This window comes from Parus major, chromosome 6 (genome assembly GCF_001522545.3).
Source record: "Parus major isolate Abel chromosome 6, Parus_major1.1, whole genome shotgun sequence".
In the NCBI taxonomy this organism is placed as follows: Eukaryota; Metazoa; Chordata; class Aves; order Passeriformes; family Paridae; genus Parus; species Parus major.
This window is the reverse complement of record NC_031775.1, coordinates 30,054,701-30,075,044: the sequence shown is the minus strand read 5'-3', so window position 1 is coordinate 30,075,044 and position 20,344 is coordinate 30,054,701. Positions and strand designations below refer to the sequence as shown.

The 20,344-nt window shown below is 45.5% G+C and overlaps 1 protein-coding gene across 1 annotated transcript in view; it reads right to left on the bottom strand.

The window, feature by feature from the left end:
- The window catches only part of HTRA1 (HtrA serine peptidase 1), a 31,929-nt gene extending 11,620 nt beyond the window's left edge, over positions 1 to 20,309 (bottom strand). The window contains exons 1-3 of the mRNA XM_015633304.3: positions 19,646 to 20,309; positions 5,373 to 5,472; positions 4,825 to 5,029 (exon numbers count right to left, since the gene is read on the bottom strand). Of these exons, the coding sequence (XP_015488790.2) occupies positions 4,825 to 5,029; positions 5,373 to 5,472; positions 19,646 to 20,294 (954 nt within the window). The 5' untranslated portion in view covers positions 20,295 to 20,309. The remainder of the gene's footprint in view (positions 1 to 4,824; positions 5,030 to 5,372; positions 5,473 to 19,645) is intronic.
- Between the last annotated feature and the right edge of the window lie 35 nt (positions 20,310 to 20,344).

The following is a 20,344-nucleotide window of genomic DNA, read 5'->3' as shown; positions in this document are numbered from 1 at the left end:
CTGCAGTGAAGGGCCCAGAACAGACCCCAGGATTCCAGGTGCAGCCCCAGCACAGATGTTCACCTGGGGTCCTTTAACAGCATAGCTTGAGTCAGGTAAAATAAGTGAAATCTGGACAAAACAACTCCAAAAGTAAAAGAGGAGGAAGCACAAAACCAGCACCAGGTACAGCCCCTGCCACAGAGAAATGGAAACCAAGAGACAGAGACCATAAGCAGGAGGTGTTTTGGTTTGAACCTGTTCATCCACAAAATAAGTGAATGTGTCTCTGTGCTGGCACAGAAAGCAAGTAAATCCCTCCTCTGTTCTGTAATCCCCTTCATTTGTGGATGGAAAGTCAGGAATTTGCAGGAAGCACTTTGCAGTTCAATAAACGGATGAAGAGGAGACAAAAGTTCTGAGTTCAATTTGAGTTAACCAGTGACAGATCTCCTTCATGCTTTTTATTTTTAGGTGGGAAAGGCACGAATGCTGGTATGGAGCACTAATTCAGCTCTGAGTGTAACTCTGGCAAAACATGCAACTGTCTTGGGAATTGCATTTCTGTTCTGACTAATGAAACTATTCAGCTTTCAGAATACGTTATGGCAAAATAAAAACACCGGTCATGAGCATATAAAAATATAGAATATCATCTACAATCTAGAAACTGCTTGACAGAGAGCCAAAGAAAACAAAAAACCCCAGGCTGAATGCATTACAAGCCTCCAAAAGTATTTCATCTACAGTTAGAAAAGCAAAACTGAGTCTCCTTATCTAAATATGGAGCATGGGAAGCTTGCAGAAAAAAAAGAAGAAAAGGGTGAAGTGTTGTTTTGATATGTCACCAGGTTTTCAATTGCCTGGCAAGGGATTGCTGTTCTCCCTTAAAAATAAAATACAAGTGAAATTACAATGAAATAAAATAAAAATAGTAATTGAAAAAAATGCTGGTGCTGGCAGACCCACTCTGGAAATGTATTTTGCTGCATGGGAAGCTGGACCAGCACATTGTCCCCACAGTGAGGGCTAATAGAAGCTTAAGATAGCAGGAAACCATTGCTGCCTAAAATGATGAATAAACAGGAGTTAAGGTCCAAGCTTTTTACAAGTTATTTCATTTCTATGGGTCCTGAAGAATTCTGGAAGCAATATATGGGCTTCCTCAGGCTCTAGAGAGGAAGCAACGTGTTACCCAGCGACAGATTTCAAAGTGAAATAGCATTTTAGAAAAGCCACTTACATCTGGTGTCCAAGTAGTTTGTTTTTTCAAAATGTGGGCTATTAAAATATTGATGCATAAGCAGGGAAGTTTGCTTTCCTGCCTCCTCCAGTTTGTACACACAGGGGGAAAAAGCAAATCCCGTCTGACCACAAAGATACAGACGCTCATTGCCTCAGGAAACCACCAGGGAAACGAGGGCAGAAGGTCTTGTTGATTTAAAAATGTCAAACTAAGTGTTTATTAATAAGATGCAGGGCAAACCTTAAGCTGAAGGTTTCAGCTGAAGGGCTGAAATGTCACCACAAATTAGAGATGGGTCACAACCCCACTGCTGCTGCACCAGGCAGATGCCAAATCCTGTCTGGGATAAAGAACCAGGAACTGGCCACACTGAGGAACAAAAATCTTCAGGACCTGGGCATGTGTTCCATGTGTGATTTCAGAGTCAGTGTCTCATGGCTGGTTTTTAAGCATGTAGAATGAAGAAACACCTCGAAATAAAGCCATTCACCGAGCTCCCCCCTTCAGTGCCAAACCACAGACATCATTTTTATGGGCAGAGCTCGATTTCCAGGGCTCAGAAGGGTCTCCAGGCAAAAGCCACCTCCACCTTTCACTACTTTGGGCTTCCAGTTTCCATTTGGGTTGGGTTCTTTTATAGTTCTGCCCCCCATAAACCCTGACATTGTCCATTAAACCACCCTGAAACTTCCTCCCCTCCTGCTGGTGTTTATTTTTCAGCAGCTGTATCACACATTCTGATTTAACAAGGTAGTTATTTGCCTTGAGATGAATTCCACAATCCAGCTCTGGCAGCAAAAAAAGCATCTGCTCCCTTTGGAGTGTTGTGCAATAGTTTTGATGGGTTTCACACTCGCTGCAGTATCACACGTGCCACGCAGGACAGATTATTTATTTCACCAGTCCCTGCCTATGCTGCCAAAATCCTATTTTTTCTAGGGAAGTCTTATAAATTTTGCATGTTCATATCCAAATTGTCTGCAACTGCACTGTTCCTTTCTAGTGATGTGGTCTCCTCCTTGCATTTGGAAGGATATTTAGATTGGATTCATGGCTACCACACTGATTCCAATCTTACTTCCTACTTTCAACACTCCAGCAAACTGCTCTGTGTCACCACAGACATGAGAAACGCTGTTGCTCTCTTTTATAGACTGTAAAAACAAGCACATTTTAGGACTGGAACAACTGCTCCAAGGTTTCTGTTCCTCATTGACTGCAAGATGTTTTTCCATGGAGAATTTAATCAGGGAAACAGTTCATCCTTACTGGTGCCCAGATTTTACCACCTTCTTTCATTTCCTATTGCACTCAGCAAAGCCAAATTAGTTCTAGTAATGTCTTTGACCAGATGTTCACACCTTAAGAGGAAAACAGCATTCATGCTGCTGCAAAATCTGAACAGCTTTAGGAATACCAGCTGACAGCCTGATCCCATACTTCAAGCCCAGCTCTGTTCCTAACCACAGAGCATTCTTCACCCTTCAGATCCTGCCTTAACATGCCACACAAAAAAGAAAAAAACTCTTCTGCATCTTTGATGTCACCTTCAAATAATTTACTCCAATTTAAGAACTTTGCCTCTTGCTTCAGAAAAATTCTTAAGGATGGTTTTCATGCCAGATCCAGATTTTTAAGGGGTCATTTGTACCATCCCATTGACTTCTTTAGCCAACAAGTATATTTCAAATTCAACAAATTATTATCCCTGTGATTTTAAGAAGTGTTTTATGCATCTGAATGACTGAAAGACACTCCAGTACAAAAAGGAAAGCTCAAACACTGAACTTGAAAGGGTATATAAAAATAGCCCATGAAAGTTCAATCTGAGAATCAATTTCTCAGCTGACCACATTTCCATTTTAACTTTTTTTGTGAACAGATAAAGTGTTGGTTTTAATTCTCAAATGCAAAGCAATTTTGTCCTGTGAACAGAGGTGCCTCAGGCCTCACCTGGGACTGGGATTTCCCAGTGCCATGCTGCCAGAGCTGGCTGGAAATTCGGGTATCCCATTCCATTTTCTCCCAGTCTTCTCAAAATTATCCTGAGCTGCAATGGGAGAGGCCAGGAGGAGAACACCACCCAAGGCACTGGCTTGTACAGCTGATAAGAGGCTTCCAAGGGCAGGTCAGACCAATTCCAGCCCTGCTGAGCAGTGGTTTCCACCCCAAGCTCACCTGGATGCATTTCCTTTTTTCCAAGCTGCTTCCAGGCTCTCCCTTCCCACAGGCAGCTTCCCAGGGCAGCCAGGAGCCATTTCCTCAGGGCATCAAATTAACATTTGAGGCCATGTCTGCTCTTTTCCCGAGTCCTCAAATGATCCACCACATCAGCTCAGTGTCTCCTCTCTGACTGGTGCCTCTCTCTCAAGTTCAGCTTCCTGCTGCTGCCAGTCCTCTCCTTCTCACCGCATCTGCTCTCCCCACCACCTTGTGCTTCCAATTTTAAAGCACTTTTCCAGCTGCCCTTCGCTCTCTGCCCCGTCCTAATGCTGCCAGTGCTCATGCTGGGGATCTTTCCCTTTGCTTCTTACTGCTCTTGCTTATTTTAAGATAAAAATGAGAGAATCAGTGACGCCGTGAAAACAGAGAAAAAAAAACATGGCAAAAACATTCTTGATATTGTTATGTTTTCTCTTCCTGGTTGCTGTTCAGAAGCTTTTAAAAATGAAAAAGTTTTTAAATGATAAAGGTGGCAAGAGAGCAGCAGGAGCACTTCATCCCTCGGGTCATCCAAGAGTTCTGCGTTAGGGGAACTTAGTCATGAACTCTGGCACAAACACTTCAGCCCTCACTGGGGAATAGGTCTGAACTAAAACAACACTGCAAGATCTACACATTTTTGAGTCATGTGTTTCAAATGAAGCATTCTTGCCCGTTAAACTTGGAGGTCATTAACTGACAGACCAAACGAGGGGAGCCAACATGAGCAGCACCCCAAACAGCCACGTTCAGCTCCTCGCATCTCCATCACGCAGCGTTTCCACACAATATTCCCCTTGCTACATGTGCAGAACCTCCTGGCAGCTTTTCTGCTGTGGCAGGAGGCACAATAATGCTGACAGAGGAACATTTGATATGGAGGAAGATCATAGATGGGAAGCTGCTCAGAAAACCACTTGCAGTGTAAGAGCATCTTTCTGAGCTGGCTTTAATTTCCATGTTCAAGATGCTCCCCGGGATATTTTCCATTTTAGTATCTACATCAGCAAGAGACAAATGTATCCTCTAAAAGCCATTTGTGACTTCAATGCAGGCGCTCAAGGCAGAGTAGCACAAGCAAAACACCTCCATTTCTTCTCTGAGACAGAGTTATATCAGATAAAGTGTGTGCAAACCAGCCAGCAAACTGGGCTGCTGTTTTTTATTTTGAAGATGCATAAAAAGTGCCATGTAATGCCATGAGAGGTGACAAAATTAACCACTGCCACCCACAAACTCACCTTTTAAAAGCATCTATCCACCTAGTTCATATATTCTCTATAACCCAGCCCAGTAAACAACTTGTTCTTTCCTTCAAACCTGAAAATCAGCAAGAGTTTTTGGAAAGGAGGGCGTTGAAGTAGAGGAATTATATGTGTCTTGCTTTAACGACTCACCTGAGAATCTATTTTAATTAGTGCAATGTCTGATTTTTCATCAACATCTTTAATTTTGGCTTCATAAGTCTCCCCATTCTTCAGCTCCACCTTCACCCTGTTCTTGTTGGTGACCACGTGGGCGTTGGTCACTATCAGCCCATCTTCAGAGACAATGAACCCCGAGCCACTGGCAACAGGAACCTCCCTCTTGGAGAAAGGAAGTCTGAAAGACAATGGAAATAAAATGTTTATTGCTGCAAAAAAAGCTGAGAGGTCACAAATCATTCCAAATAACAGCCAGCCAAAAGGAGCTTGGTGAGTTTTAATGTTTTAAGATATGTGCTGTTACTCTCATTAAGAAGATAAAGCACGTCCATTAGTTTAACTGATTTTTTTTCCCATGACTCTTAAATTATCCTTAATTCTTAAGCATGACAAATATTTATTATCTCAAAACCTCTTTGCTATTTCATATCATCAATCACCATTTCTGTCATGCTGGCAGCTGTTTTCAAGCATTAAAAACAAAAAAAAAATAAAAAATCAAGACTGGGCATCTTGTTTACTTGCGAAATAATTCAATGTGAACCACAGCAGGAGCGATCTTCTCCACCACATCTGCAATAAAGTTGTATTTGTGCCTCAGGCTGTTCGGATGTTCTTGGCCTGAAATAGAAACAGAGGACATGTCATGAGTTCTTCAAGTGACTGCAGGAGGGTCATTGCAAAACACCTGAATTAAAAAAAGCTCCGAGTGGGTATCTTTCCCTTCCTTAAAAGTCATCTGCAGCATGACCCTTGGTCCTAGATTTCCTCCCTGCTTCTCTGCACAGAGGTGGAGTGCTTTATCCCTGGAAAAATGATCCATGAAAGCTTCTGGTCTGGAGTGTGCCCCACTGGGCCCTGGGGCAGCGTGGTCACCCCACTGTGGTGCCCAGGGATGAGGCACTGGAGGAGCACAGGGTTTATTCCCTGTCTGCACCGCCCCCTCTCCCTTTGTGAAAGGGATTTTGTACTCAGATGCCTCCATTGCTGCTCTCCTTTTCTGGATGGTCTACTTAGCCTGTATGGTCTTCTGAGATTAAACAAATGAGCTCTGTTCCTCTGCCAAAATACGCCTTCTTGGAGGTTTTTGAAGTCTCAGGCTGCTGCATTTGTGAAATGCTGAGGACACCGAGGTCCTGACCCCAGTGCAAGCCCTCAGCAGCTGCTGAGAAAGTTTAACTTGGGCACAAGGTTGGTCTTCCTTTCCCACCAGTGTCCCCACACAGCCTGACCCAGCCTGGCACCTGCAGCTGAAGCACCTTCCACACAACCACACTCAAGGCATCCTTCCCAGCGGTACCCCCTGAGGTCCATCAGCTCCATGGAGGGGTGGATCCCACCCTGCCTGGAGTCACTGAGCCACCCCCAGGGCTGTAAAACAGATATGACAACACAATGGGACCACAAAGCTCTGCATTCCAGGGCAGTGCTGGAACAAAAGCTCCTGGTCACTGGGTATTCAACAGGGGCCAGTGGGATTTTCAACAGCCACTGGATCCCCAACTCCCATTGTGACCAGCAGAGAACCCGTCTGCACCAAGAGATGTCTAAAAATCTCTGGGAAAAACTCACAATCCTGACACAGCTTCTCCTCCTCAAGCAGCTCAGGGGCAAAAAAAATTAATAAATTTTAAAATGTCCTTTTTAAAATTGGGAGCAGCTATCAAATTGTGAGCACCCCCTAAGAGTTATTTTGCATTCCTTTAGGGCGAGGTACACCCTTTGTTTTCATTTCAGTTTTATCCAGTGCATCCATCTCATGTTATCAGGCACAAGCCAAGCCTGGAACAGACTTTCAGAGGAGTATTAATGTGGTGTGCTGCTCCCATCCATCTTTGCCATTTGACTCCTAAATCCACGCAGGGATTAAAGCAATAAGCAGCTTGTGGGTGCTCTAAGTGCCTTTGACGGTGTAAGAGGACGATTTATTTGCAGAATCACAGGAGACCAAGGCCTATCCCATAAAACCATCCCAATGCTGAAACCCTGAATGCCCTTTGCTACTGGGAAAGCCAGAGAGGAAAACCATGCACATTTTTAAGTACACACTGGAGGCAATAATGATTTGGGAACAACACTTTTAACACTAACCAGACCCTGATGTGCTTCAGGGGCCAGCGTGTTCCAGGTGACTTCCCAATGCCAACCAGCACACACTGCCCTCAAGAGAGGGGTGCATGCCCCACCCAAACACCATCTGTCCCTCAAGAACAGGGTTTTTTCCTTATTTATACCCTGTGAAACATCCCAAGGGCGTTTAAATGCAGCTGGCACAGCAGTAACCACAAAATCCACTGTGCTGTTTCAGAAACGTTTATCTGCTTTATGAAGCAGCAACATTGATCAGGAAACTTTTGTCCTCACCTCTCTGTTTTCCTCAAGAGTATTCAGTGCCTTCTGATTTACACATGAGCTGTTGCCCTTGGGCTTTCACCCCACAGAGGAATAAGGCCTTGCTGATTGAGAAATATCAATTTACCAAACGATTTATATTCCCTACTAGGGATATTCAGTATCAGACAAGTCGTGTTATTGCTGTAAATCTGCAAATTCCAACAGGGATAGCTTTGGGGAGCTGCTACAATAAGAAATGCAGTTTGGAATGATGCATTTAATGCACTTGCATTAAATAGGTGCTTGGACAGATGATCAGATGGGATTAACGTGGTGCTGGGCTAAAACACCACAGGGCACTGCTGCAGACATCGATCTGCTTTTTGATCACTGCTTAAAAAATGATTTCATCTCAGCTGCAATGCTGTAGACATCCAAAGGTCACATCCTGCCCTTGGGAAAAGAAAATAAAATAGCTCCACGGATGAGGGAACTACACAGGCAAAAGCAAAGCTGTTTTTTTCATGCCTTCAACCTTTTTTGCTTTTAGCTATTGAAAAAGGATATCCAGGCTGTACATGGTGAGACTGCTAATACTTCACCTCAGAGCTGCCTTCCCTTGGAACTGGAGCCTACAAAAGCCAGGATTTCAGAGGCAACAGTATTTTGTCCATAATCCACCCCCTCATGCAGTCCCAAACTACACTGCAGAGTGAAAAAAAAAAGTTCAGAATTTCCTACTTTGAAAAAGTTAGATAATAAATACTAATTCATGGCATACTGACCCAAAAAACTCCCAGCAGCTGGCCACGCCTGCCTATTGCTTATGTATTAGGAATTCCTGCATTGTGTAACACAGTTTTGCAACAGCTCTTGAACCACTGCCCATTTAAATGGAAAACATACCTTTTTAAAGCAAATAAACAACAGTCAAAGTGCTAATCCTAATGAATTCATTGATGAATGTTAATGAAATATTCCTGTGAACTCGTATTTATCATCAACATAAAATCTGAAGGCTGCAGTAGATGTATTGATACATTGCAAATTTCTTTTATCACGGAGATAAGGAACAATGTAGAACAAAAAAAAAAACAAGCTAATTGCACTTTGGGATTACTGAGCTCAACGTGGGGAGCTGAGAGCTGCACTGATCTTTCCTACAAGAAACCACCTCTGTGTGAAGTTTTACCTCAGATTTGAACACAAACTACCACGTGGAAGCCCAAATGGCCATAAAAACCCCAACACTACAAATTTAATAGGGGCAGATGCTCATTCCTCAGGAACCACGGGGCAGTTTCCAGCCATCACCAGCCACTGTAGAGGAGAGCAGTGAAACTGAGAACTTCACCAGCTATACTTTCTTCTTCTCTCTTACATCTATTTTCCAGCTGTACCAATAGCTCAGGGCCTTAGGAGCAGATACATGTTTTCATTTTTGATTTGGGGGGATTTATTTTTTTTGTGGGGGCAGTCTTTTTGGTTTGATTCCAAATCATTGAGTTGGGCTTGAATAAAGCTCTAGTTCCTAAATACCTTCAGGCTCTGACGTTCAAATCTTCCCAGACTGCTCTTCTTTCTATTTATATGATGTGATTGTTGTGTTTTGTAACGTTTTTATTGAACTATTGCACAATGCCCTAAATGCCCACGAGCACAGCTAAGAAACCTTTATTAATGACATTATAAAGATGATTGCTGTGAATTCAGTTAATGACAAAAAAAAAAAACAAACCCAAAATGTAAATAGGTTATAGCATGAAGAATTCCCAAGGCAACTAATTCTTCAAGGACTTCAAAGGTGTGCTGGCTGCCAGCCCTGAAATGAGAAGGGAAATCTCTGCCAACTGGCATTAACAGGGCTAATAATCAGTAAACAGACTGCTAGGAGAGCAAGACAGAGTAGCAAGCCATGAAAAAAAGCACACCCAGCTGTAAACAACTGAAGTAATTTGGTTTCATAAAGAGGAGCCAAAAAGCAAATTAAGATCTGGGTTCTGGTTAGGTCATTACTCAAAGTGGCATCGATGCAATGATGATCACAGCTCTTACATGCTGCTTTTGGTGGTTATTTTGAGCTAAACTGCAGAGATGCTTTGGAGATAGAAATCTCACCAAAGTAACCTCTCCTCTTCTGCTGGCAGAGCTGTGTCTGCTGCTCTGGAAGGGCTTCTCTTGGCGTAGAGAAGAGAGCAGGTCTTCAAACAAAGCTTTGGGCACATCTCAGTCAGACAATGGGGCTTTTCCCCACCCAGTTTTCACCCTTTTCAAAAAGGGGTTCTGCTCTCCTTCACCAGGACCTTCTCACTGAGGTAAAGAGCAAAGCAATTATCCCATTTAATGGGATTTTTTGTCTTAGGCATGATGAGAGCGGGGAGGGAAAAGGCACATCCCATCAACTCTCTCTGTGCCACCTTCACTGAAGGGCTGCAGTCTAGGGGATAACTAATAAAGATATTAAACTATCAGGCTGCTGAAAATAGGTGATTATTTCTTCCTGCACTCACCACTTGTTTTAGACACACAGGGATTGAAAGCATGGCTTGGGTTTGGGATTCTCTGCAGAACGAAACCAAAAGAGCTCCAGCACTCACAAAACCTCTGGGCTGCCAGAACCGGTCACTACTGACACAAACCACAAACCAAGTTTTACTTGGAGAACTTCCACCCTCCCAAATAAAAATCCAGCTGCTGGTGTTTGTACAAACTTCCATTCATGCCATATGAAAACCTTTGAACCTCTGACTATGGAAACAAAATAAAACTCCAGCAAAGGTGCTCAGCTCGCTGAAAACAGGGGGATCAGCAAGCCCTGCTGGAGGTAGACAAGGAAAAAGTGTGGGAATCTGCTGCCACACTTTCTTTTTTTAAATTACAGAAAACTGCAAGCCTAAATATTCCACTTCCTATTCAAGGATAAATTGTGTAATTCACCAAAAAAAGGGTGTTACGCAATGAAAACACTAAGAAAATAAGGAACAACATTCTACGTGTCACAGGCAATTTGCTCAAGAGCAACTCTTAGGTCATTGGAGGGAATTTTGAGAGGTCTAAACCACAGCACCTTGTTAATACAGATGCTATTGCATCAGTTATTTTTTCCCCCTGCATAATCCATGCAGAAACTCAAGACACTTCACAGATTTCTGGGAAGATAATCTGTATTACTGTGACATCCCTAAAAGCAAAAATATTTTCATAGCCCTAAATAATGGTGGAATAAAATGTTTGAAATCTCTCCAAACAGTAAATTGCACATATCTGGTCTTCACTTAAAATATTTCCTGCAGCAAGAACCACTGCAAGTTTAAAGTGAGGGTTTTAAGTGAAATTGCTATTTGGCATAAATGCACACGTGCAAAGTCCATTTTCATCATCATAATATTTAGATGATCAATTCTTTCTTGGCAGTCTTCAACAAGGACTTTGTATTTTCCCTTCTAATCCAAGAGCAGAAGCTCATTCATTTTAATCACAGATTTTAAACAAACCCAAAAGAGCTGCCAAGCTAAACAAAACAGGGAATCTACACAAAGTTCCTAGAACAGAACAGCTCTCAAATTAATGGTAACACAGGACAGTTTTCAGACCAATGTGTGGTCCCTCATAGAACAAAAACACGTTTGAGGAACTAGATAAAGGTGAAAAATTTCACGTTTTAATTGATATTCTACTCATTCACTACTGGCCACAAATTAATGCTTGCCCTGAGAAGAGCTTGAAAGGGAAAGGTATTGAGAATCCAGTTGTGGGAATGAATAAATGCAGATATTGGCAACACAAGAATGTTACCAATATCTCCCATCTCATCCCTGGCAGTGCCCAAGGCCAGGCTGGATGGAGCTTGGAGCAGCCTGGGGTAGTGGAAGCTGTCCCTGCCCATGGCAGGGGCTGGAATGAGATGGGTTTTAAGTCCCTTCCAAGCCAGACCACTCTGTGATTGTAAGAATTATCAAGTTACATGGAGAGAATGACATAAAGAGTTCTTGTGTACTTATAAAACAACAAGAAAAAGTATTTGAAGATAATGGAATTGCCAAGCAAAGCCCTCAGAGAACTTTGGTCCAGCCTCTTTAGTCTGGCTTTTTTCTTAGTGGGAATCAGACCTCTTTGGCATCCAGGACCGAGGCTGGCCAGGATGTTCTTGTCACTGAAAATGGTCAATTGGCAAATTCCTCATGCAACATGCCCAAAGTTTTCCTCTAGGAAGTTCCTATATAATTTCAGGTTTACACTTTCATTTTTAGCTAAATGGGAGCTTTTCCTACCACTTATCTACCAGGCAGAATAAGTGGGAAGTTAATCAGATACAGAATATTTTTGTTACAACTCAGCTGCTGAATTGTTACAGATCACAGGATTGGAAGGTTCTGCAAAGAAGGAACGCCCTGGATGGGTGCATCTTGGTCCAAGCCGTGTTACTCAGTCTCCATGCAACTTGTGAAAAGCAATTTGTGCTTTAGCGTCCTAGATTTAGCTCTAAAATGGGCATAACCCCTGTTTTATCTGATTGGAACAACCTCGGGCTTTAGCAACCCTTGCAGAACCTCACATGGAGAAAATATGTATATAAAAACTCTCAGGAATGCCAGAAATTCCTTTATAAACCAAATGCACTGCCTGCCCCTGCAAAACACTCAGTTACAGCAGCAAGGAGCAAAAACCTTTTGAGGTGATGAGGCTCAAAAGCAACTGGGTGTCAGCAGGGAGGGCAGGAATCCAGAGAGGAGCGACAGCTCCACCTAAAACAACAGGAAACTGCAATTCCTTCTGTAAACAGCAGCGGTGAGGTGGGAGGAAACCCAGCTTGTGCATAAACAGGCAGGGCTGCAGCCCAGGGATGCAGGAACGCAGCCCTGGGAGCAGGAACACGCCGTTCCTGCAGCACCATTGCCATATTAATACAGTGCTGAGGGGGGCTCAGCCCAGATGACTAATTAATTAATTAGTTGGGAGCCAGAAGCCCTCTGACAAAGGCACAGAGCTCTGGCAGTGCCCTGCACAGGATGGCATGAGCAGGGGAGGCAGCGTGCAGGGAGATGCTCGGACACGTGGAATAAAGGTGAAGATCAATTCAGGACAAGGGCAAACAGTGCTGAGCTCCAAAGTGACATTAACAGCAGCCCTGTCTGAGCTGGAAACACCAAGAAATGTAAGGCAGGTAATTATGGAAAAGAGTCTGCCCCATTTCCTGCAGACAGAGGAACAGAATTTTTCAGCCAACAGGTTTAAAGCGGACAATTCCCTTCTCTACAGAAGGCTGAAAATACAACAGATGAGTCAGGAATAATTTCTCTTCTCCTTTTTTTCCAGCCCTGCTCAGTTTGTGTCGCTTCCAAGTCGGGTCATCACCCTGCTTTACCTCCCAACTCCAACACACAGCAGGCAGAGAACCAGCAAAATAACCTCCAAATGCCCATTAAGTACCAACGACGTGGTAATTCCTGTATCCCACATGTAACCAGCAGCTGTCTGATCTTGAGAATTCCTCTTAAAATTATAAACCCATTAAGACCTCACTTTAAGTATGTGAGAAACTTTAGCACTACATCTTCAGAAGAAATCCCTGCTTAAGGGAGACTAAGCTTCAACTTCCAGGAACCCTGGTATGAAGACACCAGGGAATAAAAACAAGTTCTTGTTTTCATGCTTCTTAAACTTCTCTCTAGCCTAAAAAAAAAACCAAACCAAAAACTCTTAAGGGGAAAGCCTATAAAAAGCTTCCTAAGATGCTGCTTTTCTGCAGCTGGAGAAGGCATTGATTTCACCACTGCTGTGGCAGGACTTAGGAGTGCCATGAAGCTGATACAAATAAGGATCAAATCTATAGGAAAAAATAGATAGAAAATCCTCAGAACAGTAATAAAACAGACACTACTCCTACTCTGGGGTGTTGTAATTGTACAGTGCATGAACCCAGCATAACTACATTGCAAAAGCCTCAATAGCCTGAAAAATCTGTCAGTACAAATACTTTGGCAGTATTTTCTACATCTGTCTCAAGAATCACTCCGAGACCACCCAGATTTGGTTTAATGCATTCATCAGAAATCAGTGCATGGCTGGGAAATGAACCTGGAGTGATGTGGATCTTCTGCCACCCTACCTGGAGAGCTGCAATAAGGGGGTGGCACTGTCCCACAGAGCCCTGCTGCTCCTGTAGTTCCTCATGGAAGGTTTAAAGGACAGCAGGTTTCAATTTCACTCTCTCAAATATGTGCTTTTCAAAGACATTTAGAGTTCTGTTAGATTCACTGCTCCCCTATCAACAGTAGCTACTGAAATATTGATATTCTTATCTACACACCTATCCTGCTTTATTTTATGGACCATCTGAGTATTTTTTGTATTAATAAGAGGCTTCTGCTTGCCCACTTTTAGTGTCTGAATACAAAAGCAAACAAGGGCTAGCCAAGCTTTACCTTCATAGATTGAGGTCTACACAGAGATAGAGAAAGGGCAGACATTCCAAACAGGGCCTGTGCTGTCCTGGAAAAAGGAGTGAATCATCCCTTTGCCACCACAAATACTGAAGCATGAGATTCCTGGGGGGTTGTGTTTATTTTGGGGGTGGGATGGTGGGAGGGGAGAGACTTGTTTGGGTTTCTCTTTCTTCCTAGTGCTTGGTCCACCCACTCCTTCCCTCCTCCAAGAGGATTTTCTGTGGATGCAGATCGACAGATCATCGATGCTCTTAGCAGGGCAAAGCCAAAACTGCAGCCTGAAAGTTTGAGAAATAGAGTAATGGAAAAGAAAAGTAATGGAAAATGGAGCAGCAACGCTGGCAAGGGGCAGAAAACTGAGCAGGGACTCATGAAAGCTCAGTTTGCTCTCAGCTCTGCTGCTGGCTGACCTTGAGCAAAGCTCTTTATCTTTCCCTGCCCTAGATTCACTATCTGTGAAATGGGGCAATGACAGCAGTCTCTGGAAAAATATTGAGAGCTCCTCCTAATGTTCCCCCCGCTACAGAAAATATTTCAAATTTTAGACCACTGGGGAACTTCTCTGCATGACTACCAGATTGAATAGGAGTTATTTTATCCATCAGTTGTCTGGCAACAAAAATATGTGCAAATCCAAGTGCTACCAGAAACATTTTAAGCACCATAGCTCACATCCAGTGTCTCACTGGGATTTCTAGCAGCAGTTCTGCAAAAGGGGATGTAGGAACTGTTCACTGCACATCCCTCTCCCATGTCTCACAAAAAAAAAAAAAGGTTTTACAAGAGCAAGGAGATGGAAAGACTGAGAAACCTCGATGGGGAAAAAATGGCATTGACAAGAATGAGGTTTGGATAACCAGTACCACAGAGTTTGAATGGCACTGCCACCCCACTGCTGGCAGTGACAGTGACACCAGCCTGGTTCCAGCCTGCAGCAAAGGCAGAGGAAAATGCATCTGCTCACACATGAAACACACATTTGCTTTGTTTTTCCATTTTTTTTCCCTCCAGAATCAAACTCCTGGCAGAGCATTTGTAAGAAATTGCACAGCCCAGCTGACCTGCAGCCTTGTGCTTCACCTTATCAGTGCTCCAGGGTACCTGGTATTAACCCAGAAATCCAAGAGCTGCTCTGCCTGCCTGTGTAATTCACCTCCAGCTGCTCAAATGTGGTAGCAAAAACCTTCTCAGTTCACTGAACTTTAAAGTAACTTGTCACCTGTGTCCTGTCTCACAACTTTAAGATATTTTAACTCTCCTGTTACCTACAGATATAAGGTCAGCATCCATAGTATAAGAACAATTATTTTATAGCCCTTTGATACAAGGGAGTGGAGGCTTAGTTTTTAGTTATATTCTTCTCTCTGAAGCAGGACAACCAATTTGGGAATCGCAGTGACCTGCATCCAGAAGGCAAAACAAAGTCTTTTATTCTACATCCTGAACACAGCCTCCAAAATAATGTCAGGTATTCACTTGGGCCCAGTTACAGAGGCAGTGGGACTCACTGCCAAGTCCAGCCAGAGATCCCAGAGGCCCCAGCAGCTTCTGGGAGTGAGGAATGGCTGTATTTACAACACAAGTTAAGTTCCACAGTACCCCAGTTTCTATTTCTGACGTTGCTTTCTTTCACTCCAAGCACACGTACATTCACATTTGAAAAATATTTTCCAGCTTCTCCTATTTCTTGGGCGGCAGAGCCTGGGAGCTGCTCGGGATATGCTGCCTCCCTCACATCCAGACTCTTAACAACACTCCTGCTGCTTACTCATGGCCTCAAGTATTCCTGCCCAGTCCACAGGTACTTTTAAATTTCAAAGCCCAGAAGATGAAAGGATTGAATCTTTCCTTGTCCTAAATCTGTATTTACTGACTTGACTGTTTGAAGTCTGGAGACTACAAAATTACTGCCTGCTCCCTGGGAAGGAAATCTAGATGTGGAAAGGGGAAAAGGTGACCTTCTTCTGACAAACCACTTCTTACCTTATAGTTGCCTCCTCTCTGAGCTGGCTACTTGGCTTTGGAAAAGCTTTTTAATCTCACACTTGGGAATTGGTTCTCTTCTGGAAGGATGTTGCTATTTATTTCCATTGCCTTCGGTGCCTCTTCTCTCCCTCCCTCCCTCCCTTCTGCTGCTGCTGCAAAATAGACTGAGGAAAATTTGGAAAAGAATGATGTTCAGACCACCCAAACAGCAGCTGAGGGAGGAGATGGAATTTAGCAGCACTGCAATGCTCATTTGTGCACTCAGACCCAAAAACCTGGTCCTGCTGGGTCATTTTTAATAGACTTGGCACGTGCCAAGTAACCTGCCAAAGTCTCCCAACACTTCTTCAGCACACAACTCATAATAATAAAACCACCACCATGTGCCTGTTATTATCTTCGGGGAAACAGCTGAAAGCCTTGTTCATAACAACAGTATCAACTTCCCTCTTGATAAATACCTGGCTGGGTTCCCGAGCCTCACAGATTTCCCGGCTGTTTCTCTCCCTGCCCAAAGCCTGGTTGCTGGCAGGCTCAGCAGTGCCAGCCCATCAGTGCTACCAGCACAGGAATGCAGGCAGCTCCATCTCCTGCATCTCTGCTGCACTGAGCTCACTCTTTCGCTGCTTCAGAAGGACTCAGTGAATGACAAACGGGTTATTGACCCCAGAGCTCCTTTTCTCCTGCCAGATAATTACACAGAGACATTGGATGCAGTTTTGCCTGCTGCATTTCAGAGCACAAAGCCACTTTGCAAGAAACTGAGTGGCTTTTTTTTTTTTTTTTTTTTTTTTGCTTCCTCCTCCCTGTCTCTAGAGCTGTGAAATCAGGTGATGAAGTAGCCAAGTCTGGATCTCAGTGATACACAGCTCTCTAGACTGAGAGTTAGCCTTCACCTCTGCCTTCTCCCCAGGCAATCAAGCTGTAATGACCTGTTTAATCTAAGCCCTAAGAGCTCCCTTCAAACCCCAGATGTGTGAGCAAGCCTGGGATAGAAGTGTGAGCCACCTGTGACAGATGCCAGCAAGATGAGGACTGCTGAGCTCACTGGGACACCACACTAGACACAGTAAACCTAATAAAAATATGGAAACATATAAAACCAGCTCAAAACCAGGCAGAAAACAGTTAGAAATGGAGAGCAACCACAAAGAATGTTCTTCTTCCTCAGGTTAATGAGGAAAGGACAAATCCAGGTTAGTTTATATTTTACAGTGTGAAAAGCACTACGTGGAGAGAAGGGCACGCTGTCCCAAAACACCTGCCAACACTTGTGGGAAAAATGAGGAAGGGAATAAAGCCTGGTTTAAGTTGTGTGCTGAGCCTTCTCTTGGTCAGCAGGAGGGATTTAAAGCCACCAAAAACATATTTGCAGAAGAAAAAGAAAACATCCTCCCAGCACGCTGAACCTCACCACTGAGTATTGAGGTCTGGTGGCACTGACCTCGCTCCTGGGTGTGGGATGCTCTTACACATCCACAGTTCCTGCCCAGAGGACATTCACCTTCTCTCTTGTATTTTCAGTGGTATCAGCACACACAGAGCTGCAGCAGCACAGGCTCTGAACATCCTCTGGCAAGGTCTCTCATGTTCTGATGGGAAGGGAAGATTTCTTTGGTGACAGCTGCAGGACAAGCAAGGACACACCAGGATGGGCAGCACTGCCCATGGCTCAGCTGGACACTGCTGGGAAGGGATTGAGTTTTGTAAGGCTCATTTTGCAAAGAGAATCATCCCCCTTATGCACACAGAGCAAGAGCAACCTGCTCCTGCCTCTGCTGCATCCTCCCAAACACAGCTGGTGTTTGAAGAGGTTCCCTGGGAATCCCTGACGGACAAAATAACAGCAGCAGGAGCAGACTGCAGTAGATGAAAATGACAGAAAGTTTTGCTTTATTTTAAGCAATATTCACATCATTGTACTTAACCAGCTACTGAGATAGTGTGAAGTTAAAAAACAACAACAATAAGTGCTTTCCAAACACATTCTCCATGTTCCCATCCCTTTGTTTCCCTAGGCTGTTGCATTGTATTGACCAAATTATTTATGTGGGTATGCTGCTATGAAAAAATGGCTAGAGATAATGCAACCTTTAGGTAGAAAGAACACTCCTGATGACAAACTCAAAATAAAATTAAAAATTAACTACTTTAAGGAGCCAAATATTAGGCAATGCTTTTTCAAAACATCGATTCAAGCACTTTACAGCCTGCTCTCCCTCCATCCCTTTTATTTCAGGTTTTTTACATATGAAAAAAAAAAGCTTTGCTGGTAGCAATGTTTGCTCTCATTCAGGAATAAACATGTGCTACTGGTTGACTTCTCCAGCACTTTCTTTTTGTTCTAGAGGTGCAACAGGGCAAAATGATTATCTGGAATTGCTCCTGATGGATCTACAACAGCAGAGCTTTCCCAGACAGGGACTCTGTGCAGCCCGTGCTTTTTCTGTACCCCCCAGCAGAGACACGTATTGCTCCCAGCTCAAACACAGCCCCAATTCTGCAAACCTTCAGCAGAAAAGGCTGAGAAAACAATATTGGTTTCACAAATCGAGACTAAAAATCGCAGGGCATTGTCTTACACTGGGCATCAGGAAACTGTGGCGTGAAAGGTTTGATTGTCTCCAGTGTCAGCAAATGCCAGCTCCGTGTTGTGCCATGGAGCACAACACAGCTTTGACACTGAGGGCACAACCAGGGGCACAAAAAATGGATTGTGTTGGCACCAAAGCTGTGAGTTTGATCTGTAGGCTGAACACACAGCCACTATATATCAGAATGTTTTTCTGCTGGAGAGATGATGGCTAAGTATAGAAAAAAAGATGGGTTTTAAAAGAAAGGAAGTCCAGAAATGACTGAACTTATACCAAAAAGAATTAATCCTCGCCAAAATAGCACTGATGTACTAAAAAGTGTCCACCACTACAGAAATAAAGGCTTAATTCATGTTAATTTTTACACATTAGCCCCTGTTGGTGCTGAATGGCTTGGAAGGGATACACAGCCTCGGCTTACGAGGTTTAATCCTGCTTGTATTAGGGGCTGCATCTTGTGACGATCATCCCTTGCTTATCCCAGCACGGCTTTGCCCCGCTTGTGTCACATCCTGCACTCACCAAACCACACCAAACACTTCTCCGGCCACTCCAGCCGCTTCGTAACCCGGCAATGCCCTTTTACACCCTTTACGAATGATGTGCATCCGTCCCAGAGCTCCGAGTGCTCACAGTAACCCGGCAATGCCCTTTTACACCCTGCACAAATGGTTTGCATCCATCCCACAGCTCCGAGTGCTCACACTACATTCGGTAGTGACAGCTGACAACTAAAGAATACCGAGGGAGAAACGCCACGCATTGTTATTTATGGGCGGCCATCTCCATCCTCCAAAAACCCCGACAAAAACAAACACTGAACTCCAGACTGAGCTTAACACGCTGTTAACAGGCTTCTCCCTTTCCAGCAAGTCTTTCATTAATCAGAGAGCATCTGCTAAACCGGGCCGAGGCAGGCAGCAGCCTGCTCTGCCCACCCCTTTGCTCCATCGCCTCTGAACGTCTCCTGCATTCTTGCCTTTATTCCCCGGGGCATTTCCCTGTCACAGAGCGCCGGGACGGGAGCGCACTCGAGTTTATTGCTCCAAACTTTGCTGGAGCCGCATAGCCGGCCCCGGCTCCTCAGCAGCTTCTGAGCGTTTGCACCAATTTCCCCCAGTTTCGAGCCCGGCATCACCCGTCGGGGGGTGGGAGATGAGTTAAGTCGGGTACAGAGGTTTTTTTCCCCCCCTGCACTTGGCAGCCGCTGTTGAACCGCATTCCTGCTCCGCTTTCTGGCTGAGCTGGAGCGCCCGGCTTGAGCAGAGGCCAAGCCTCGGCTGCGGCTCCTCTCTGCGAGGCTCCGGCCGGGGAATCGACTGCGGGGATGATGGGACCGAACCTCCGAGCCTTCATCCCCCCGCTCCCCGGGACATCCCCCCGCTCCCCGGGACATCCCCCCGAGCCCCGGGACATCCCCCCGCGTATCCTCACCCTGCCCGCAGGCTCCGCGCTGGATGGCGATGATGGGAGGCTGTCGGAGGCGCTCGGCACGGCGGCTGGCGGCCCGCAGCTGGCAGTGGCTGCTGTAGGTCACCGCATCGCTGCCGCACACGGGCTCGCTGCTGGTGCACTGGCAGCGCCCCGCGGCCGCCCGCTTGCGCACCGTGGCCGAGGCGGGCACGGCTCCGGGGGGCAGCACGCACTGCAGCCCCTCTCCGCAGGGCGGCCCGGCTCCCCCGCACGCCTCGCCCTCCTCCGCTCCGCACACGCGGCAGCAGCCGCAGGCGTCGGGCACCGGCCCGCCCGGACAGACTGCGGGCAGCGCCGGGCAGCGGGAGCGATCGCAGCGCTCGGGGCAGGCGGGCGGAGGAGCGGCCAGCAGTGCCGGCAGCACGGAGGGCAGCAGGGCCGCCAGCAGCAGCGTCCAGCCCCGCAGCGGCATCGCGGCGGCGGCTCCGGGGCGGCGAGAGCGGGGAGAGCGGTGAGAGCGCCGGGGGCCGGGCGGCCGCTTTAAGGAGAGACGCGGCAGGGCGGGGCGGGAGAGCGGGCACGGCCCCCCCGGGCTGGGACACCCCCACACTGCCCCCCCGGGACAGCGACATTCCACCGGGACAGCGACATCACCCCGGGACAGCGACATCACCCCGGGACAGCGACATCCCACCGGGACCGCGACATCCCACCGGGACA